The sequence below is a fragment of the Rana temporaria genome, chromosome 3 (assembly GCF_905171775.1).
Source record: "Rana temporaria chromosome 3, aRanTem1.1, whole genome shotgun sequence".
Classification (NCBI taxonomy): Eukaryota; Metazoa; Chordata; class Amphibia; order Anura; family Ranidae; genus Rana; species Rana temporaria.
In genome coordinates, this window is record NC_053491.1 from 13,928,785 (window position 1) to 13,952,097 (window position 23,313).

The following is a 23,313-nucleotide window of genomic DNA, read 5'->3' on the forward strand; positions in this document are numbered from 1 at the left end:
TCCTCATTATTTCAGAATGTATTTTTAAGACGGCTTTCAGAATGTATGATCTTTATTGTTTCTGCGACAGGTACTTCTTAAAAGTCAGTCCATCCACAGACAGTATGCACCCTTCAGGTTGTCAGAGGCCAAAGTCTGCAATTATCCCACCAGCTTATTCCGTCACCCCATCCAGGTAATAATTGGTGTTGATTGGGTGATGTTTTTATTTCCCTACCCTTCGAGTCTTCTGTACGTGTCTGAGCATCTCAAATCCATTCTTCATCTTGCAAGCACAGTACTGTTATTCATATCTGTATTCACCCGAGCCTAATCTTTTACTTTTGTAGCAAAGGGAAACTAGAGGACTCAAATATCAGAACAATAGATATACCGACTGGGAAGAGGAAGATGGATCCAAGCAAATCGGCCTCTCCTAGTCTTCCCGTGGTGAGAAGCGTCAGTACATTCGGCACTTTGGATGAGAAGCCATCTTGCAATCTGAGCCATGTCTCCACCGGCAGTCTACCTACCAACTTTCAGACACCCACTGTAAGTACTCTGGTGCATGTTCAGCTTATTTTACCACCTCAATTCCAAAAAAGGTGCAAAATCTATGTAGCGCTACCCCCGAAGGAGCCGCTGGTTGATTTTGGGATCTACTCTCTCTTGGCTCGGCTCACCCCTATTAACTAGCTCGAACCCTCCCTTGACACATCAGAACCCTGGTGGTTTAGATATTGTGACCTCTGTTGAACTGGGGTCACAATAGCAGTAATACACAACAATAGGATTACCTGTTTTAAGGGTGGTTCCTCCAGGCAAGAAAATAGATTCTACACAGTGGGTATATTTAAATGAAAAAGAATAAGTTTACTTTGTAAAAAACCTGAAAGGACAGACATAGGTTTTAATACTGGACACAATCAATAAACAAAGACTCACTATGATTCGCAAGGGCCCTTGCAGGAGTCAGTAATTAAAGTAAGGAAACTTAACTAGAGATGGTATCACTCACTTAAACTAGGGTAGACAGTCTATGCTCGCGAGCGCCCTCTAGCGGGCAGTCCTACAGAACAGTCAGTGATCACGATGCGGCCGGTTGGTGCACATAGAAAATTGTAATCCAAAGCGGCAGTTGATGAGGGAACTTAAACAACCAAATGTCTGGAACAGTGAACGTTGGTGAGCCGACACTCGTCAGTGTCAGTCACTTCCACAAACACTCGGACAGTTAACTAGGCCTCTATGTTTTGGGTTGAGGCCGAGAACGGGTCTCCGGCCTGTGAGGTGGTCCTAGGTGTCTGTGTGAACAGAGTCAGAAGTTGAGCAAGTGCTCTCTCACCCGACAGGCCGATCCGCCTGTGTTCTCCTCAGGAGGCGCACAGGCGAATCAACCCCCCAACATTACAAAGATCCCAGACGAGGGTGCTCCACTGGTTCGACTGGCAGCTGTATTTCCTCTACGATCTCCGGGTACACGGACTGGATGCTGGAGTCTCGCTTCCTTCCAGGCGGCCGGTCTCTCAGTAGATTTAGGCCTAGGCTTCTGGCCTAACCGCACGGCTGTGCTCTGTCCGCAGCTCCGCAGAGGAGAGAAGTGCAGGTCCCGAGAGAGCGAAATCAGCCGCGCCCTTTCTTTAAGTAACCTCCCCCATAAGTCTGTGCAGAGGTGTCACGTGTTCAAAAATGCAGAGCATTGTGGGAAGTGTAGTCTGTTTTTCTAAAGAGTCAATGGAGTCCATATCTCCTGCTACTTGCAATCCCGCAATGCATAACTCCTTAAAGATAACTTGCATATTTACAATGGTGTGGATAAAGTTCCAGCGGGGATAGCCTGTCGTAATGTTCTGACAGGATGACCCCGCTACATCTACATAAAACAGAATTCAATGACTTGAAACACTGGATAAACCTGCATATATCTTTCAGCATTGATGGCAATGGCCGGACGTCCATTAGGGGCACCGCCCCCTCTATCCACGCAACCCCCTATATGTATAATAGATTCATGCATAGCATGAATCTATCCACGGCCACCCCCCCATTCATGCCGGACACCCGAATTATAGCAGCTTCAAAATAGGGCGGGATCGCGGCGAAGAGCATTGCGCCATGAGCCCACCCAGGTGTTAAAACAGCGAATGAATATTCACTGTTGAAACACTGATCCTCAATCAGAAGCGGGTGTGAGACCCATTTTCCGATTTGGCCGAAAAGAGAAGACTCCCGATTGGCTGCCGAGGAGGGAGGAAACGCCACCATGATGATCCATGGAGAGCAGGGGAACAACTGGCTACTGCCGTGACGAGCCGGAGAATGGGAGGCTGTCGCTGTGATGACCCGTGGAAAGCAGGGGAACGGGAGGCTACCGCCGTGATGACCCGTGGAGAATAGGAGGCTGCCGCCGTGGCGAGCAGGGGAACGGGAGGCTGCCACCGTGATGACCCGTGGACAGCAGGGGAACGGGAGGCTGCCGCCGTGATGACTTGTGGACAGCAGGGGAACAGGAGGCTGCCAGCGTGGAAAGTAAACATTCCTTGTGACAGCAATAGGCATGTGACAGGTACTCTTTATGGAGAGATCTGGGGTTCCGTGTTTTTGAATGTTTTCAATTTTAAAAAAATTGCTCCGATGGTTTCTAAATAAACCGGAAGTGATGTTATGTCATCGCTTTTGGTTTACTTTTTTACCAACAGCCGGTCTCAGCTTTGTTTGGCTGTCCGGCCAGCTCTCGGAATGCGCCGGCTGGTTTCTCGGGTCTCCCGGTGCTACGGGAGAGCCTGAGAAGAGCCGCACTAAGGGGACAGGACGGACGTCCCCTCCCGCTGCTTTCAATAGCAATCGAGCAGCTAGTCAGCCACTCTGATTGCTATTACAAGAGAGCCGACCGCCGGCTCTTAAACGATACAGGAGGTAACTGGCAGGGTTTTTGCAACAGAAAATGTTTTTCTCTTTTGTTCATGGACGGACACAGCAGCATTGACCTTAGGGTTATATACCTTTCTTCTAGGAGAGACTAGGCAGAAAAAAACAGCACTTTAAGTGTTAAAAACACTTCTCTCAGTACAGCACCTCCCAGGGGGCGTGTCCCCCGGTTACATCCCACTCTCTGGAAGCATCCAGCCTCAGTTTTAATCTGCCTAGCGTCACACGGCGCATTCGACCAGGGTGATTGGTGCCTCTTGGGCTTTCCGTCATCAAGCCTCCGTCTTACAGGTATGTAAGGCGGCGACCTGGTCGTCAATCCACACCTTCTCAACATTTTGCAAGGTGGATGTGAGTGCATCTTCGGATGCCTCCCTTGGCCGCAAGGTTTTACAGGCAGCAGTTTATGGTTGAAGTTCCTCCGTTGAGGAGCTCTGGTTTGTTTGGGGTGAAGCCTGGTTTGCTGTGTTATTTTCCCCACTTCTCGAAATTTTTTGACACTGCTTGGGGGCGTCCCTAAGGTCAATGCTGCTGTGTCCGTCCATGAACGGAAGAGAAAATAGGATTTTTGTACTCACCGTAAAAATCCATTTCTCGGAGTTCATGGACGGACACAGCACCCACCCCTCCTTTGTTTGTACTGCTTGTTTACGAACTGAGGCTGGATGCTTCCAGAGAGTGGGATGTACCCGGGGGACACGCCCCCTGGGAGGTGCTGTACTGAGAGAAGTGTTTTTAACTCTTAAAGTGCTGTTTTTTTCTGCCTAGTCTCTCCTAGAAGAAAGGTATATAACCCTAAGGTCAATGCTGCTGTGTCCGTCCATGAACTCAGAGAAATGGATTTTACGGAGAGTACAAAAATCCTATTTTTTCCATCATCAATGCTCCCCCCCCCCCCTGTATGTCAGCGGTAATGTACACTACAGCTGCACGGTTATGGCTAAAATGAGAATCCCATTTTTTTTTTCTTAGAATAAAGATCGCGATTTTTGTGCCGTAACATAATTTTTCACATTTAAACAAAAAAATCGGGCTAACTTTTACTGTTTTTTTATTTTTTTATTTTTTTTATTAATTAAAGGGTATTTTTTCCCCAAAAAATTGTGTTTGAAAGACTGCTGCGCATTGCAACAACCAGCATTTTATTCTCTAGGGCCTCCTACTGAAAAAAAAAAATATATATATAATGTTTGGGGGTTCCAAGTAATTTTCTGGCAAAAAAATATACTGATTTTAACTTGTAAGCAACAAATGTCAGAAAAAAGTTTAGGCCTCTTTCACACTACTGCGACTGCAAAGTCACGCGATTTCGCTTTTGGTGTGATCTCAGAGAATACCTGTGTGAACTTGAGGTCTATGGACCTCAACTCGCATCAAAGTAAGACTAAAGTAGTACAGGGACTACTTTTGAAGTCACTGTGACTTGGAGTCGCACAGATATGAACGGTACTCATTGGAAATCATGGGGTACGACTTGTCATGCGACTTTGCAGTCGCAGGACAAGTCACACAACTGTGAAAGGGGCCTAAGTCTTTAGGCCCCTTTTACACTGGGGCGTTTTTCGAGCGTTATTCGAGCAAAGCCTCATCTGCAATCCCAATGTGAAAGCCCGAGTGCTTTCAGAGCCCTTTCACACTGCCAGCGCCTGGAAAACGCTGGTGAAGCACCGCTAAGACCCTAACGTTTTAGGGCATTCTTGCAGTGCCTCAGTGTGAAAGGGTAAGGCGGTTTTACAGCGCTTTCAATTCATTTCAATGGAGAGGGGCATTTTTGGAGCGTTTTTTTTTTTCAGCGCCCAAAAGCTGCTCCAAAGATGCTGCTTGCAGGACTCAGTGTGACAGGGTCCATTGAGATGCATTGAGAGCGTTTTTTGAGCGTTTTAATAGCGCTATTTTTAACGCTAAAATGCTGTAAAAACGCTTCAGTGTAAAAGGGGTCTTGAAGCTGAGTTCCACCAAAAAAAAAAGCAACTTTGCATAAATCAACAGCATTATGCATCAGCAAAAACATTTGGAAATTATTACATTTTCTTAAGCCCCCCCTTCAGCACTGTTGCTATGTGGTCCTTTGTATTCTGCCACTTCCTCTCTGTGGCGCCTGGCGTCATTTCCTTCGGCGCCCGTGCTCGCTGATGCGATCCTGGGAGATGTGTGTCGTCATTTCCCAGGAGTCGGTGGGCAGCGCCGAGGGCTTTGTTGCCATCACAACGGGGCGTGGACTTCCGACGCCGCCGCCTGTTGTGATGGCAACGTCTGAGGTGTTCGGCGCCGCGAGACGTACACACTGCGCATGCGCGAGAACAGGCAGTGCATGCTGGTCGCTCAGCTGCACCGTGTCCCGGAAGATAGTGCTTGTGGGTTTCACATGCCCACAAGCAATTTGGAAAATCCCAGCAGGGCAGAATAAAAGTTATATTTGTTTGGGAAATCGGCAATCAAGCGGCGATCCATACGTAAAATGTAAGTAATATCACTATGATTATAAAAAAAAAACGACATTCATGAAAAAAAAAAAAAAATTTAAACAGTGGGAACTCCACTTTAAGTGGTTAAACTTCCCTCATTTACAGACCAAAGTTCATCCCTTTTGATCTAAGAAGGAAATGTTACTTTGTTTATAGTTTATCTGATGTTGAGATAAACTTTGCAGGCTGCCTAGATTTTAAATTTTTTATTTTTTTGGGCAGCTGTCAGAAGTGAGCAGAGAACTCTGCACTTGATACATAGAATCGGGAAAATGCTGTATTAAGATCGGGAGGGGAGTAGAATTGCGATTTCTGTTCTCTGCTGTAATGTACACTGAGCCCCGCATGCGCACCCTTACCCTACAGAAAAGGAAATGAAGAATATTAAGAATCCACTAAGCCTCTATTTTTTCCAGTTATACTACAAAGCAGGAGGGATATTAGAATATTGAATAATAATACAGTGGAACCTCGGATTGCGAGTAACGTGGTTAAAGAGCGTTTCGCAATACGAGCGCTGTATTTTTAAAAAACCTGAATCGGTTTGCGAGTGTTGTCTCACAAAACGAGCAGGATTTCGGCCAAAGTTGTGTGCAGTACCGCGTTTGACCTGAGTGGGGGGGGGGGGCGCGCCGGAGCCGAACAGCGCCGATCCCAGCTGTTCGAAGCCAATGCGGAAAGACGTGGAAATACTATGGCCCAGATTCACGTAGAATCGCGGCGGCGTAACGTATTGTAGATACGTTACACGGCCGCAAGTTTTCATCGCAAGTGCCTGATTCTCAAAGCACTTGCATGATAACTTACGTTGGCGGCCTCCGGCGTAAGTCTGCGTAATTCAAAGGGACGTGTGCCAATTAAATTAGGCGCACTCCCGCGCCGGACCTACTGCGCATGCTCCGTTTTGAAATTCCCGCCGTGCTTTGCGCGAAGTGACGTTTTTCGAACGGCGACGTGCATAGCGTACTTTCGTATTCCCGGACGTCTTACGCAAGAACAAAATATTTTCACATTTCGACGCGGGAACGACGGCCATACTTTATACAGCACATACGTGTGCTGTGTAAAGTTAGGGCACCAAAAACGACGACTAACTTTGCGACGGGAAACTAGACTAGCAGCGACGTAGCGAACGCGAAAAACCGTTGTGGATCGCCGTAACTACTAATTAGCATACCCGTCGCTGGTTTACGACGCAAACTTCCCCCAGCGGCGACCGCGGTATTGCATCCTAAGATCCGACAGTGTAATTCAATTACACCTGTCGGATCTTAGGGCTAACTATGCGTAACTGATTCTATGAATCAGTCGCATAGTTAGGAAGACCCTAAAACAGAGATACGACAGCGTATCAGGAGATACGCCGTCGTATCTATTTTGTGAATCTGGGCCTTAGTTCCCGGGCCTTTCAGAGGTTTGCCGAAGTCAGCCGAACTGTCCTTGGGCCTTTCCGGCTTTTTCTGAGGCTCTCTGTCGCCTCCACCCCCACCTCTGGCCACATGTGGTATTACATGCCATTGAAATCAATGCAGAACAAATTACTTTTGTTTCCATTGACTTCAGTGGGGAAACTCGCTTTGCTATGCGAGTACTTTGGGTTACGAGCATTCTCCTGGAACGGATTATTCTCGTAATCCGAGGTTCCACTGTATTAGAATGATTGAATACGAATAAAACCCATATTGTGCTTGGAACCATATTGTACTAAATACAGCTTCTGGGCCAGATTCTCAGCAGAGTTACGACGGTGTATCTCAGGAAACTCCGTCGTATCTCTCTTTTTTGGCCCCGGGTATCTATGCGAGTGATTCCTAGAATCATTTTCGCATAGATACAGCCAAGATCCGACATGTGTAAGTGACTTACACTGTCGGATCTTAAATGTAATTCACCGCCGGCCGCTAGGTGCCGTTTACGTTCAGGTCTAATTTGTTTATGCAAATGAGCCTGATACGCCGATTCCCGAACAAATTTGCGTCGCGTAGCCGTCGCTTACGTCGTTTGCGTAAGCGTAAGGTTACCCCTGCTATATGAGGGGTAACCTTACGCCAGTCCGCCGTATGTCATGTTAAGTATGGCGTCGGGTCCGCGTCGTCTTTTCCCGTCGGGTACGTCGTTTTCCTAAGTCGTTCCTGAATACGACTTTACGTCAATGACGCACACGTCGGCGTCATTGACGTTTTCCGTCGAGAACTGGAGCATGCGCACTGGGCTTTTTTAAGCCCGGCGCATGCGCAGTTCAATCGGCACGGGGGCGCGCTTAATTTAAATACAAGCCGCCCCCTTTGAATTACGCGGGGATACGCCGGGCCTTTTACACTACGCCGCCGCAAACTACGGAGCAAGTGCTTGAGGAATACGGCACTTGCTTCAGTAAGTTGCGGCGGCGTAGTGTAAATGGCTTACGCTACGCCCGCCGCAAAAGTACGAGAATCTGGCCCTCTGTCTTTGTCTTCATTTCCATTTTATAATATCTTTTTGTTGTTGAAAACAGGACTCGCTAGAGCTGGACTGGAGGACGTCCCACCCTGAGCCAATTACTGTTCCCTACCTCAGCCCACTTGTAGTGTGGAAAGAACTGGAAAGCTTACTGGAGAATGAGGGGGACCCATCCATTACAGTTCCAGGCTTTGTGGATCATCATCCCATCGTGTTCTGGAATTTGGTGTGGTATTTTCGGAGGCTGGACCTTCCCAGCAGCCTGCCTGGATTAATCCTTACCTCTGAGCATTGTAACAAGCATTCAAAGGTGGGTGTAAAGCCAGGATCCACATACTGGGGTGTCGTGTATTGCACGTTGGTGGCTTTGTCTTCCAGATCCAGGGACCAGAGTTTTTTTTCCAGAGAATTCTATAATCCTGTTGAGTGCTCCCGACTGAAAACTGCATTAACCACTTAAGGCAGGGCTCGACAAATCCCGGGCGCCAGGTCGCCATGGCGACTAGAAATAGGGTCCTGGCGACTTGGCTTGGAAGGGGGGGCAAAAAAAAAAAAAAATATTTTATTTTTTTGTGAGCTGGTGCCATCTGGTGGTGGGCCGTTGGTATTACAAGTTATTACCACCAGATGTGTAAGCTGGCGCCATCTGGTGGTGTCTGTTGGTATTACAAGTTAAGCATTACAAGTTGAACAGCAATTCTAATGTAATTTTTCACTATATCTTCTTCTCTCTAATTAGAACCCCCAAACATTATATATATTTTTTATCCTAACACCCTAGAGAATAAAATGGCGATCGTTGCAATACTTTCTGTCACGCCGTATTTGCGCAGCGGTCTTGCAAGCGCACTTTTTTTGGGAAAAATTACACTTTTTTTAATTAAAAAATAAGACAACAGTAAAGTTATCCCCATTTTTTTTAATATTATGAAAGATAATGTTACGCCCAGTAAATTGATACCCAACATGTCACGCTTCAAAATTACGTCCGCTCGTGGAATGGCGTCAAACTTTTACCCTTTAAAATCTCCATAGGCGACGTTTAAAAAACTCTACAGGTTGCATGTTTTGAGTTACAGAGGAGGTCTAGGGCTAGAATTATTGCTCTTGCTCCAACGATCGCGGCGATACCTCTTATGTGTGGTTTGAACACAGTTTACATATGCGTTCGCTGCTCACGTATGTGTTCGCTTCTGCGCGCAAGCTCATCGGGACGGGGCGCGTTTTCTGGCTCCTAACTTTTTTAGCTGGCTCCTAGATTCCAAGCAAATCTGTCAACCCCTGACTTAAGGACCGCCTCCTGCACTTTTATGTCGGCAGAATGGCACAGGTGGGCACATGCACGTACAGGTACGTCCTGTGCTAGTACCCAGTCGCGGGTGCGCACCCGTGACCCGGTCCGAATCGCGAGGGCCTGCGGACCCGATCGCCGCTGGAGTCCCGCGATCGGTCCCCGGAGCTGAAGAACGGGGAGAGCTGTGTGTAAACACACCTTCCCCGTTCTTCACTGTGGCGGCGTCATCGATCGTGTGATCCCTTTTATAGGGATACACAATCGATGACGTCACACCTACAGCCACACCCCCCTACAGTTAGAAACACATATTAGGTCATACATAACCCCTTCAGCGCCCCCTTGTGGTTAACTCCCAAACTGCAATTGTCATTTTCACAGTAAACAAAGCATTTTTTGCTGTGAAAATGACAATGGTCCCAAAAATGTGTCAAAATTGTCCGAAGTGTCCGCCATAATGTCGCAGTCACGAAAAAAATCCCTGATCGCTGCCATTAGTAGTAAAAAAAGAAAAAAAATATATAAAAATGCAATAAAACTATCCCCTATTTTGTAAACGCTATAAATTTTGCGCAAACCAACCGATAAACGCTTATTGCGAATTTTTTTTGACCAAAAATATGTAGAAGAATACGTATCGGCCTAAACTGAGGAAAAAAATATTTTTTTGTATATTTTTGGGGAATATTTATTATAGCAAAAAGTAAAAAATATTGTTTTTTTTTTTTTTTTTCAAAATTGGCGCTTGATTTTTGTTTTTAGCGCAAAAAATAAAAACCGCAGAGGTAATCAAATACCACCAAAAGAAAGCTCTATTTGTGGGGAAAGAAGGACACCAATTTTGTTTGGGAGCCACGTCGCACGACCGCTCAATTGTCTGTTAAAGCGACGCAGTGCCGAATCGCAAAAAGTGCTCTGGTCTTTGACCAGCAATATGGTCCGGGGGTTAGGTGGTTAATATCCATACCAGACCTGAAGGGCCTGGTAATTGAATTTGGGGGGACCCCCACGCATTTTTTTTTATCAATGACTTTCAATGCCTCAGTGCCAAATCGCAAAAGCTGGCCGGGTCCTTTAGCTGCCTAAAGGTCCGGGTCTTAAGTGGTTAATGTACACACCTTTATACAGATCAGAGATCGGTGTCTGTGAATATTCTTTGTTTTGATCGTTGCTTTTTTCTTCTTGGCAGATCCCTCGGAGCTCAATATCTGAGGACAGCAAGCACGTCCTTATTCAAGTCTTGTGGGACAACCTGAAGCTTCACCAGGATATCCGGCAGCCGCTTTACATTCTGTGGAACACTCTAAGTAAGCTCTCCGCTCCTCCCCTTCTAATAGTCGGGATCTTTCTGAATTCAAGTTTTTTTTGATGACTATTAATCTTATTTTCTACAGGTCAAAACTGCACTGTAGTTTATGAGAGTGAGTTCCCGGTGTTTAATTGGCTGTTCAGTGATCTGTGTGTGTCTTTGCATGACTACTTTTGCCCTGGAGAAGTATTGTGTTGTCACCTGTCCTGCTGATACGAACACATACTCCATACCCCCCCCAGAGATTCTTACCGGGCCTTGTATGTGAGGGTGGCTTAAAGAATAATCGTTGTGCTGCCCGTAGAAAGGCATTTTAGCCTTTCAATAAAAAGGGGAGAATGTGATCGGTTGACTAAAGCGGTTGTAAACCCCTTACGTATACAAGTTGTACCTGTTTATCTGCTGCCATATCTCTTATCAACAGCCAGGGATGGACTGGCCATTGGGACTACAGGGAGTTTCCCGGTGGGCCGATGGCTCAGTGGGCCGGCTTCAGTGACAGCTGACCACCGCTCCTCTGTCTCTCCCTTCCCGCAGCGCTCACCTCCTCTCCCTGCCCACAGCGCTCACCTGGGGGGAACAAAGAAGCAGGGGGAGGACCAGAAGAGCAGGGGGAGGGGACAGAGGAGCATGGGGGAGGGGACAGACAGCTGACTCAACAGCTATGGCCTGGGAGTTTCTCGCTTCTGCCTAATCTTGTCCCATAAGGGGGGGCACCGAACTGATTTTTTGCCCCGGGTGAAATATTGTCTAGCTTCCCCACTGGTACCAGCCGTTCTACTCTAATAAAGTAAAAGGGCTAGTGAAGGGGAAGAGGGGGCTTGGGTGGCCGGGGGGGGGGGGGGGGTGCGGGAGTTGTCCGGCCGCCATGGGAGAGACCTGTCAAAGTGGGCCAGTCTGGATGAAGTCCAGGGCCAAATTTTTGTCCCAGTCCAGCCCTGCCAACAGCTGGTCAAAGTGTACAGTTTACACAGCATTTCTGATCATCAGAAGGCAGGCATTGAATGTCACACACTGCAAAGCATAGAGCAGGGTAGCCAAGTGTAATCTGAGATTTGGGTGGAGGGAAAGGACACACCCCTGTCTACACAGTCTCATAGGGAAACATGCACAGCTGAAGCTGTCAATCACAGGCCTGGAGTTAGTATAAGTTGTCAGAAGTGACTCGTGCAGATAGCAGAGGAAAGACACAGTAGATAGAAACTGTATTTATTTTTATTTTTTTATTACAGGTACTTATAGAACGCCGCCAATTTACGCTGGGCTTTACATATATATTGTACATTCACTGCCCTCAAGGAGCCTACGATCGAATGTCCCCAACTCACATTCATACAAACACATACTAGGCCCAATTTAGACAGGAGCTAATTAACCTACCAGTATGTCTTTGGAGTGTGAGAGGAAGCCCATGTAGGCACAGGGAGAACATGGGATTTGAACCAACACCCTTGTGCTACCAGGCGGTTGGGATTTGAACCAACACCCTTGTGCTACCAGGTGGTTGGTATTTGAACCAACACCCTAGTGCTCCCAGGCGGTTGGGATTCGAACCAACACCCTAGTGCTCCTAGGCGGTTGGGATTCGAACCAACACCCTAGTGCTACCAGGCGGTTGAGATTTGAACCAACACCCTAGTGCTACCAGGCGGTTGAGATTTGAACCAACACCCTAGTGCTACCAGGCGGTTGAGATTCGAACCAACACCCTAGTGCTCCTAGGCGGTTGAGATTTGAACCAGCACCCTAGTGCTCCTAGGCGGTTGGGATTTGAACCAGCACCCTAGTGCTACCAGGCGGTTGGGATTTGAACCAACACCCTTGTGCTACCAGGCGGTTGGGATTTGAACCAACACCCTTGTGCTACCAGGCGGTTGGGATTTGAACCAACACCCTTGTGCTACCAGGCGGTTGGGATTCGAACCAACACCCTTGTGTTACCAGGCGGTTGGGATTTGAACCAACACCCTTGTGTTACCAGGCGGTTGGGATTTGAACCAAAACCCTTGTGCTACCAGGCGGTTGGGATTTGAACCAACACCCTTGTGCTACCAGGCGGTTGGGATTTGAACCAACACCCTTGTGCTACCAGGCGGTTGGGATTTGAACCAACACCCTTGTGCTACCAGGCGGTTGGGATTTGAACCAACACCCTTGTGCTACCAGGCGGTTGGGATTTGAACCAACACCCTTGTGCTACCAGGCGGTTGGGATTTGAACCAACACCCTTGTGCTACCAGGCGGTTGGGATTTGAACCAACACCCTTGTGCTACCAGGCGGTTGGGATTCGAACCAACACCCTTGTGTTACCAGGCGGTTGGGATTTGAACCAACACCCTTGTGTTACCAGGCGGTTGGGATTTGAACCAAAACCCTTGTGCTACCAGGCGGTTGGGATTTGAACCAACACCCTTGTGCTACCAGGCGGTTGGGATTTGAACCAACACCCTTGTGCTACCAGGCGGTTGGGATTTGAACCAACACCCTTGTGCTACCAGGCGGTTGGGATTTGAACCAACACCCTTGTGCTACCAGGCGGTTGGGATTTGAACCAACACCCTTGTGCTACCAGGCGGTTGGGATTTGAACCAACACCCTTGTGCTACCAGGCGGTTGGGATTTGAACCAACACCCTTGTGCTACCAGGCGGTTGGGATTTGAACCAACACCCTTGTGCTACCAGGCGGTTGGGATTTGAACCAACACCCTAGTTGCTACCTGGCGGAAATGCTAGCCACGTAGCCACTGTATTGCCCACATAGTCACTGTGCTACCCAAAAACACACTAAGTGCTTTGGACTGAGGAAACTACACACTATAGAAGGAAATGCTTTGTTCATTTTTCATTTCGGAGGTTTACAACCACTTTAAAAAGCACGGCCGTTCTTCCGTCTCACAATTTCGTGTGTGAGGCCCATGACCCAATACAGCTATTTTCTCTGCTGGATTTGTAAATGGCAAGCATGCCTTGAATATCTCCAGTGACACCCTATTCCACTGGAGAAGGTCATCATGGCATTTATTTTCCCTGCAAATCTAAAACCTTGAAAGGAAAAAATAAATAAAAAATGTAACTCATAAGGCCTTGTTCACATGGGCGTACTTCAACGTGTGCCAAGGGCTGTGTTTGCCCTCACAGGTGTTCCATGCAGACATGAAAGGCATGGCAGTCCCTTTCATCTCTATTGGGAGCAGCAGCTGTATGGACACAGCCGCTGCTCACAATTTGCTATCCGTGCAAGTGCGTGTCCCCGAATGCAGACTGGGTGCATTCAGGGACACCCACACCCTCATGAATGACAAGCAGCTGTCGTTTCCCATAAGACATGAACCCACGCTATAGCTGCAAAATGACTACAGCACGGCTTTGATTCGGGAGGTCGTCTTCCCAGAACTAATCGCTAGGAACAGCAGATCTCTCTCTCCCAGGGCCGCCATTAGGAATTATGGGGCCCCTTACACAGCTTCAGGCATGGGCCCCCTGGAGCAGAGAACCGGAGGGGGAGGTGCTGCCGCCTCAAATTGAAGAGAGGGGGGGCTGCCGCGAAAAATATATAAAAAAAAAAAGGTGGTAGCCGCCTGGGGACCTCTGGGCCCTTTAATGAAAACAAAAAATATATATATAAAAAGGGGGGTTGCCATCCGGCCCCTTACCAGGTGTACTGCCTGTACCCCATTGATGGCGGCCCTGCTCTCTCCTCCCCTGTCAGAACGGGGATCTGTCTGTTTGCATTGACAGATCCCCGTTCTGGGTATTAGAGGAAAATACCTTCAAAAATTGGGATTTTGTAGGCAATGAGAAAAAAGGTAAAATATAAATAGAGGGCGCTAGGCCCATTTACAATAAGTATAGTGCCGTGTTACAGTGTCTAGTTAACAATAAATTTGCAACATAAAAACACAAAAAAATTATATAAATGAGTCCCAACACTTGCAGCCAAAAGCTGCACTTGAAACCACGTGAGTGAATTCAAATATGATCAAAAAATAATATATAAATCAAATAAAACAGTGAACAAAGTCCAATTGTAATGATGATTCTGTGAAGGAAGAAATGCCACCACCGCTTCAATATAATTATCAATTCCACCCAAGGTGCTTTAGATAAGGTATGCTCTTACCAGAGCTCGTTGACCCCTTTAATGAAAAAGATGGTCAACTGAGCTTATGCAGGATTGTGCCTGCAACACATGGAGATATGGACAGACCACTTTGCAAATCCAGGAACCTCACACGGGATTGTATGTAAAAGAAGAGAGGCCAGATAGCCAAATAGCGTGATACCGTTTTAATTAAAATTTTAAAATATACATAAAAATCAGCCAAATGGCTCCTTACATTGGGGGGTGCCCACCCGGCACTGAGGCTGCGGACCTGTCACCGCTCAAAGCGGTTTTTAAGTGGGATTCGCTGGAGAATGGAAGCCGCTGCTCACATGTATAGCCAAACGATCTCTCCAACAGTCCAAAGCACGGGGGGTACGTGACGTGACCAGGCTGCCTCCGACGTACGTTTCGTTATGTTAACGTCATCAGGGGGGCGTGCCTGGTCACAAAGCATGATGGTATATGTAGTCAAGAAAACACAATGATTGGTGGGCTGAAACTAATTGCTGATACAACCTCGGTGCCGTGTGTCATCAATATAATATCACACCTTAGGTAAATTACATTACATTAATCGGGTTTAAACAAGAAATTTAGAGAGATACACAGAAATATAGAATGGCCTAATAACATGAGTTCAAAAGAATTCCACTGTTGAAATACATATTAAATAAAATACAGATCTCGCATCCCTCCGGACGTGCAGATTCAACAAAAAGTGCCAGAAAACAATATGACTTAACTCCATAAAAATTCGATCGTGATCACTAAAAATGATTATTAATAAAAAATCAACTTGAATAAACCAAAAATAAATTTATATAATTATAAAGAATGTATAAAAAATATACATATATAAAAAAATGTTCTTTGTATATATAAAAACCGAATTCAAACAGGGTAGGAAGAAATTATCTCACAATAATTGGTGATATATCACAAATGTCACTGGATCCCTCCAGACATGTATTATGAATGAATGGAGATTAGAGAGTATTCAAATTGATTAGATCTTACCTCCAATTAGGTATGGAGTATTTAAATGTAATAATGATCTCTAGAAGAGGGGGATCACATTATTAGCTGGCCCCAACTAAATTCCAGCGTACAAAAATAAATTATATAAATAAAACCTGACAATCCTAAGTAGTCACTGACGACTATAGATAATTAAATAAGAATAAACATAATTAGAAAAATTATTACATAAATAAGGAGAAAGAAATGAATAAGAAGGGGTGAGGGCCTGTTAACTGAAAAGAGGAGAGAACACTCAATCATCAGTTAAAAAACAGTTGAGGTCCAACTCCACGTTCAGTCCTAAAGGTTGCATGGTACGTAGTCTGTGTACCCATTTCATTTCGTTTTGGGAAACACTACGTAACATATGTGTACCTCGCCAATTTCTTTCTATTTTGTCTATGCCATAGAATTTACATAAACTGGGGTCACTTCCATGGTAATTAGCAAAGTGTCTTGAGACACTATGGTTAGGGAAACTTTTTCTAATATTTGTTAAATGTTCATTAATGCGGATCTTAAGTTGGCGAGTGGTCCGGCCAACGTACTGTAAATGACATGGGCATTCAAGCACATAAGTAACATGATCAGATCCACATGTGATTAGGGGTTTGATCTTAAAAGATTCACCTGGAGGGATGCGAGATCTGTATTTTATTTAATATGTATTTCAACAGTGGAATTCTTTTGAACTCATGTTATTAGGCCATTCTATATTTCTGTGTATCTCTCTAAATTTCTTGTTTAAACCCGATTAATGTAATGTAATTTACCTAAGGTGTGATATTATATTGATGACACACGGCACCGAGGTTGTATCAGCAATTAGTTTCAGCCCACCAATCATTGTGTTTTCTTGACTACATATACCATCATGCTTTGTGACCAGGCACGCCCCCCTGATGACGTTAACATAACGAAACGTACGTCGGAGGCAGCCTGGTCACGTCACGTACCCCCCGTGCTTTGGACTGTTGGAGAGATCGTTTGGCTATACATGTGAGCAGCGGCTTCCATTCTCCAGCGAATCCCACTTAAAAACCGCTTTGAGCGGTGACAGGTCCGCAGCCTCAGTGCCGGGTGGGCACCCCCCAATGTAAGGAGCCATTTGGCTGATTTTTATGTATATTTTAAAATTTTAATTAAAACGGTATCACGCTATTTGGCTATCTGGCCTCTCTTCTTTTACATACAATCCCGTGTGAGGTTCCTGGATTTGCAAAGTGGTCTGTCCATATCTCCATGTGTTGCAGGCACAATCCTGCATAAGCTCAGTTGACCATCTTTTTCATTAAAGGGGTCAACGAGCTCTGGTAAGAGCATACCTTATCTAAAGCACCTTGGGTGGAATTGATAATTATATTGAAGCGGTGGTGGCATTTCTTCCTTCACAGAATCATCATTACAATTGGACTTTGTTCACTGTTTTATTTGATTTATATATTATTTTTTGATCATATTTGAATTCACTCACGTGGTTTCAAGTGCAGCTTTTGGCTGCAAGTGTTGGGACTCATTTATATAAATTTTTTGTGTTTTTATGTTGCAAATTTATTGTTAACTAGACACTGTAACACGGCACTATACTTATTGTAAATGGGCCTAGCGCCCTCTATTTATATTTTATCATGTCCACATATTACTTGTGTTATTGAGGAGCAGCTTATTATTTATTTATATACACTTTCAATATTTGTATATATTTACAAATATTTATATATAATTTTAATTTTTCTTTATATATATTAGTCAGGCGCGGAATTTCACTTTACACAATGAGAAAAAAGGGGTTAAAAAAATATATATAAAAATATAAATTTAATAGAAAAAAACTTTTCCCCGTTCTGGGTCTTTCCCACGATCGTGGGTGGCCGGCTGTCACCGCAGCCGTTGGTCACGGACATCGGGTCCCCCCTCTGTGCAGCGGGCGCGCGAGCCAGCTATGGTTCTTAAAGGAGCCGACGTACAGCTATGGCAGTTTGCGCAGGAGAGCCAACCTGCCGAAGTATAATGACGGTGGCTGGTTCGGCAAGTGGTTAAATACCACCAAAAGAAATAATAGCAGTGTTGCACGACCGCGCAATTGTCATTCAAAATGTGACAGCGCTGAAAGCTGAAAATCGGCCTGGGCAGGAAGGGGGTGAAAGTTCCCCGGTATTGAAGCGAGTTGAGTACATCCGTGTGAACGAGGCCTAAATCTCACACGTCATACAGTCCTATTATCGCTTACACAGCGTGCCCAAACACAGGGGGGTGGATTCAGGTAGGGGCGCGCACTCTTACGGAGGCGCAGCGTACCGTTTTAACGCTGCGCCTCTGTAAATTACCTGCGCTATGCTTCATTCACGAAGCAGTAGCTCCGTAATTTGCGTGTGCGCTCCCTAAAACTGCCCGGCGTAAGGGCGCGTAATTTAAATGATCCCGTAGGGGCCGTGGATCATTATAATTAGGCGCGTTCCCGCGCCGAACGTAGTGCGCATGCTCCGTCTGGAAACTTTCCCGACGTGCATTGCGGCAAATGACGTCGCAAGGACGTCATTTGCTTCAACGTGAACGTAAATGGCGTCCAGCGCCATTCACGATTCACTTACGCAAACAACGTAATTTTAAAACGTCGCGACGCGGGAACGACGGGTATACTTAGCATTGGCTGCCCCTGCTAATAGCATGAGCAGCCTTACGCGGAACCCGACGAACGCAAACGACGTAAAATGCGTATGGCGGGCGCGCGTAGGGTTGTGAATCGGCGTGAGTATGCAATTTGCATACTCTACGCTGACCACTACAGGAACGCCACCTAGCGGCCATCGTAAGAATGCAGCCTACGATACGACAGCATAAGAGCCTTATGCCAGTCATATCTTAGGCTGCAGTCGGCGTATCGACCTTTCTGAATCAGGAGCAGTCGATACGCCGGCGCAACTAAGCAATTGCGCTGCGTATCTATGGATACGCAGACGCAATTGCTTACTGAATCTACCCCAGGGAAGTTGGATACGCAGACGCAATTGCTTACTGAATCTACCCCAGGGAAGTTGGATTTCTTGTCTCTTTGTGTGACCGCGTACGAGCGCGCCGTGACCTGAGCACATCATGGAACACAATGACCCAAACTAGAAGAAAAAAATGAAGCCATTGTCTCGGCAGTGCAGGTTTGTCTTCCTGTGTAAAGTGTCCTGTCAGTTGTTTTTAGTGCCTCTGCTGCATGCATGTGTGTATTGCTCCGTCTTCATGCCACGCTCCGATCTGTGCTGTTTGGATTTCCTTACATGAGTTTTGTTGGGTCAGATGATGGATGTCCAGGGAACACTCATGTGGTGGTGAAAACCTGCACTGAGATCTGAGGGCCGTGTATGTTTTGTGCCGTATGCAACGTTTGCAGTTTGTTTTTTCTTGTTTTATTTCTTTACAAACTTGAACAAAAAAAATATATATATTTTATACAATTTTATTAAAACTGGAGAGTGCAAAATCTGGTGCCGCTTTGCATGGTGGCCAATCGCCTTCTAACTTCAGCTTGTTCAGGGTAACCACATGCGGGACCGCCCGCCGTCGTTATACGTCGCTACTTTGAAGAGGAATACCGCTGTTATGGTAGCAGCTAGCTCTAGGAGCCAGCTAAAAAAAAGTTAAGAGCCAGGTTTTTGTTTTTTAATGACCGAAAACGCTTTATTTTCAAAATATAAATAAAAATCTTAATTCACCACTTAACCACTTCCCGACCGCCGCATGTATATGTACGTCCACAGAATGGCACGTACAGGCAAATGGGCGTACAGGTACGTCCTTGCCTTTCCGCTCGTCGGGGGTCCAATCGGGAGACCCCCCCCCCCCCCCCCTCTACATGCGGCGGTCGGGTTCCCTCGGGGAGCGATCCGGGACGAGGGCGCGGCTATTCGTTTCTAGCCGCTCCGTCGTGATCGCTCCCAGAGCTGAAGAACGGGGAGAGCCGTGTGTAAACACGGCTTCCCCGTGCTTCACTGTGGCGCTGCATCGATCGAGTGATCCCTTATATAAGGGAGACTCGATCGATGACGTCAGACCTACAGCCACACCCCCCTACAGTTGTAAACACACACTAGGTGTACACTAACTCCTACAGCGCCCCCTGTGGTTAACTCCCAAACTGCAACTGTAATTTTCACAATAAACAATGCAATTTAAATGCATTTTTTGCTGTGAAAATGACAATGGTCCCAAAAATGTGTCAAAATTGTCCGATGTGTCCGCCATAATGTCGCAGTCACGAAAAAAATCGCTGATCGCCGCCATTAGTAGTAAAAAAAAATTATTAATAAAAATGGCATAAAACTATCCCCTATTTTGTAAACGCTATAAATTTTGCGCAAACCAACCGATAAACGCTTATTGCGATTTTTTTTTTACCAAAAATAGGTAGAAGAATACGTATCGCCCTAAACTGAGGGAAAAAAATAATTATATATGTTTTTGGGGGATATTTATTATAGCAAAAAGTAAAAAATATTGGTTTTTTTTTCAAAATTGTCGCTCTATTTTTGTTTATAGCGCAAAAAATAAAAACCGCAGAGGTGATCAAATACCACCAAAAGAAAGCTCTATTTGTGGGAAAAAAAGGACGCCAATTTTGTTTGGGAGCCACGTCGCACGACCGCGCAATTGTCTGTTAAAGCGACGCAGTGCCGAATCGCAAAACCTGACCTGGGCATTTAGCTGCCTAAAGGTCCGGGGCTTAAGTGGTTAAGGACCGCCTCCTGCACATATACGTCGGCAAAATGGCACGGCTGGGCACAGGCACGTACAGGTACATCGCCTTTAAGAGCCCAGCCGTGGGTGGCGTGCGCGCCGCCGACACACGCACGCGACCCAGTCCGAAGCTCCGTGGCCACGGACCTGATCGCCATCTGTGTCCCGCGATCGGTCCCCGGAGCTGAAGAACGAGGAGAGCTGTCCCCGTTCTTCACTGTGGCACTGTCATTGATGGTGTGTTTCCTGATATAGGGAAACACGATCAATGATGTCACACGTCCAGCCCCGCCCCCCTACAGTTAGAAATAGGGTTGTCCCGATACTAGTATCGGTATCGGGACCGATACCGAGTATTTGCGCTAGTACTTGTACTCGCGCAAATACTCCTGATGCCTAAATAGAATACTTTTTTATTTTCCGAGTGCGGGTGGAGAGGGGGCGGAGTGCGGGTGGAGAGGGGGCGGAGTGCGGGTGGAGAGGGGGCGGAGAGCGGAGCAGAGCAGTCCTCGTATGGGGGAGAGGAGAGCTGCTGCCGCTGCCGCCTTAGACAAAGCAAAGTCAATCCCCCCCCCGCTGCTGCCGACATCTAGTTACTATGCGCTGGGGGAACACAACAGCTGTCATTTGCATTTGAATAGCCGTGTGTTTCCCCGCTGCGCCGTCATGTATAGCCCCTCCCCCTTGCCCGGGCACTTTGATACGACGGGTGACCTGTCTATCAAAGTTTCTGGGCAAGTGGGAGGGGCTATACATGACGGCGCGGCGGTGGAAACACACAGCTATTCAAATGCAAAGATGTCGGCAGCGGCGGGGGGAGGGGGGGGGTTGACTTGGCTTTGTCTTAGGGGGGACATGGCTGAATTTAGGGACACAAGGCTGCATTAGGGACATGGCTGAATTTAGGGACATGGCTGCATTTGGGGACACGGCTGCATTTGGGGGAACGTGGCTGCATTTAAAAAAAAGTATCGGTATTCGGTATCGGCGAGTACACGAAAAAAAGTATCGGTAATTGTACTCGGTCCTAAAAAAGTGGTATCGGGACAACCCTAGTTAGAAACACATGAGGTCACACTTAACCCCTTCAGCGCCCCCTAGTGGTTAACTCCCAAACTGCAATTGTCATTTTCACAGTAATCGGTGCATTTTTATAGCATTTTTTGCTGTGAAAATGACAATTGTCCCAAAAATGTGTCAAAATTGTCCGATGTGTTCGCCATAATGTCGCGGTCACAAAAAAAATCGCTGATCGCCGCCATTAGTAGTAAAAAAAAATTAATAAAAATGCAATAAAACTATCCCCTATTTTGTAAACCCTATACATTTTGCGCAAATCAATCGATAAACGCTTATTGCGATTTTTTTTTTTTTTACCAAAAATATGTAGAAGAATACGTATCGGCCTAAACTGAGGGAATTTATTTATTTTTTTACATATTTTTGGGGGATATTTATTATAGCAAAAAGAAAAAAATATAATTTTTTTTTCAAAATTGTCGTTCTATTTTTGTTTATAGCGCAAAAAATAAAAACCGCAGAGGTGATAAATACCACCAAAAGAAAGCTCTATTTGTGGGGAAAAAAGGACGCCAATTTTGTTTGGGAGCCACGTCGCACGACCGCGCAATTGTCAGTTAAAGCGACGCAGTGCCGAATCGCAAAAACTGGCCGGGTCCTTAACCTGCATTTTGGTCCGGGTCTTAAGTGGTTAAAAAAAAAAATCTCCAATATACGGACAGGCTCGCTTTCGGTGAGACGATGCCTGAGGGGTTTCCTACAGGAAGATAAGAATGTCTTGTACTTCTAAAGTCTCGTACACACGGTCTGACTTTTTGACATCAAACTTCAAAATGAGCACGTTTTCAAAAAAATCCTACCGTGTGTACGCTCCATCGGACAAACTTTTTCGGTTTTCATCAGACTAAAGTTTGCTCTGCAAACGGACAAACTTTTCGGCAACAAAAGTCCTACGGTGCAAAGTCCTATCGTGTGTACAGAAATCTATCGGACATTTATCCGAAGTACAAACACTCATGCCCAATGTTAGGGCCCTTTCACACTGGTGCGTTTTTCCCGCGTTTTCGTGGTAAAAATAGTGCTATTAAAACGCTCCCCATGCCCCCTCCATTGAAATGAATTAAAACCGCTGTAAAAACGCGGTAAAACACCGCGATTATACCGCGTTTTTAATTCATTTCAATTTAGAGGGGCATGGGGAGCGTTTTAATAGCGATATTTTTACCGCGAAAACGCTGGAAAAAACGCACCAGTGTGAAAGGCCCCTAATATCAACCTACAATATCAGAAGTTGACCAAAGGGTGGCGGAAAAGAGCAGAAAAACCAAGTGATGTTGGGAAAGTTTGGGAAAATTTTGCAGAAAAGTCCTGCCGTGTGTATGCTCTGGGTGTGCCCGGTCAACTAACTTCAAACAAAAATCCACGGAAAAGTTTGTTTGAAGTCCGATCGTGTATACGACGCTTTAGACCCCTTTCACACTGGCGGTTTGCAGGCGTAATGGCGCCAAAAATAGCGCCTGCAAACCGACCCTAAACAGCTGCTGCGGTTTCTCCGGTGTGAAAGCCTGTGGGCTTTCACACTGGAGCAGTGCCCTAGCAGGACGGTAAAAAAAGGACCTGCTAGCCGCATCTTTGGAGCAGTGAAGGAGTGGTGTGTAGGGATGAGCTTCGAAACATGAGTTTGACTCGAACATTGCCTGTTCGCCGAACAGCGAACCATTTGGGGTGTTTGCGGCAAATTCGAAAACCCGCGGAACACCCTGTAAAAGTCTATGGGAGAAATCTAAAGTGCTAATTGTAAAGGTTAATATGCAAGTTATTGTCATAAAAAGTGTTTGGGGACCCGGGTCCTGCCCCAGGGGACATGTATCAATGCAAAAAAAACTTTTAAAAATGGCAGTTTTTTTCAGGAGCAGTGATTTTAATAATGCTGAAGTTAAACAATAAAAGTGAAATATTCCTTTAAATTTTGTATCGGGGGAGGGGGGTGTATAGTATGCCTGTGAAGTAGCACTTGTTTCCCATGC

The 23,313-nt window shown here is 46.1% G+C and overlaps 1 protein-coding gene across 4 annotated transcripts in view; it reads left to right on the forward strand.

Moving 5' to 3' along the window:
- The window catches only part of DENND4A (DENN domain containing 4A), a 244,198-nt gene that overhangs the window by 209,866 nt on the left and 11,019 nt on the right, over positions 1-23,313 (forward strand). For 2 of the 4 annotated variants that reach the window (XM_040342272.1, XM_040342270.1), the window contains 5 exons: positions 71-175; positions 330-531; positions 7,867-8,121; positions 10,295-10,412; positions 10,500-10,526. In XM_040342272.1, the coding sequence (XP_040198206.1) occupies positions 71-175; positions 330-531; positions 7,867-8,121; positions 10,295-10,412; positions 10,500-10,526 (707 nt within the window). The remainder of the gene's footprint in view (positions 1-70; positions 176-329; positions 532-7,866; positions 8,122-10,294; positions 10,413-10,499; positions 10,527-23,313) is intronic. The other 2 variants (XM_040342269.1, XM_040342273.1) reach the window with 1 other exon arrangement.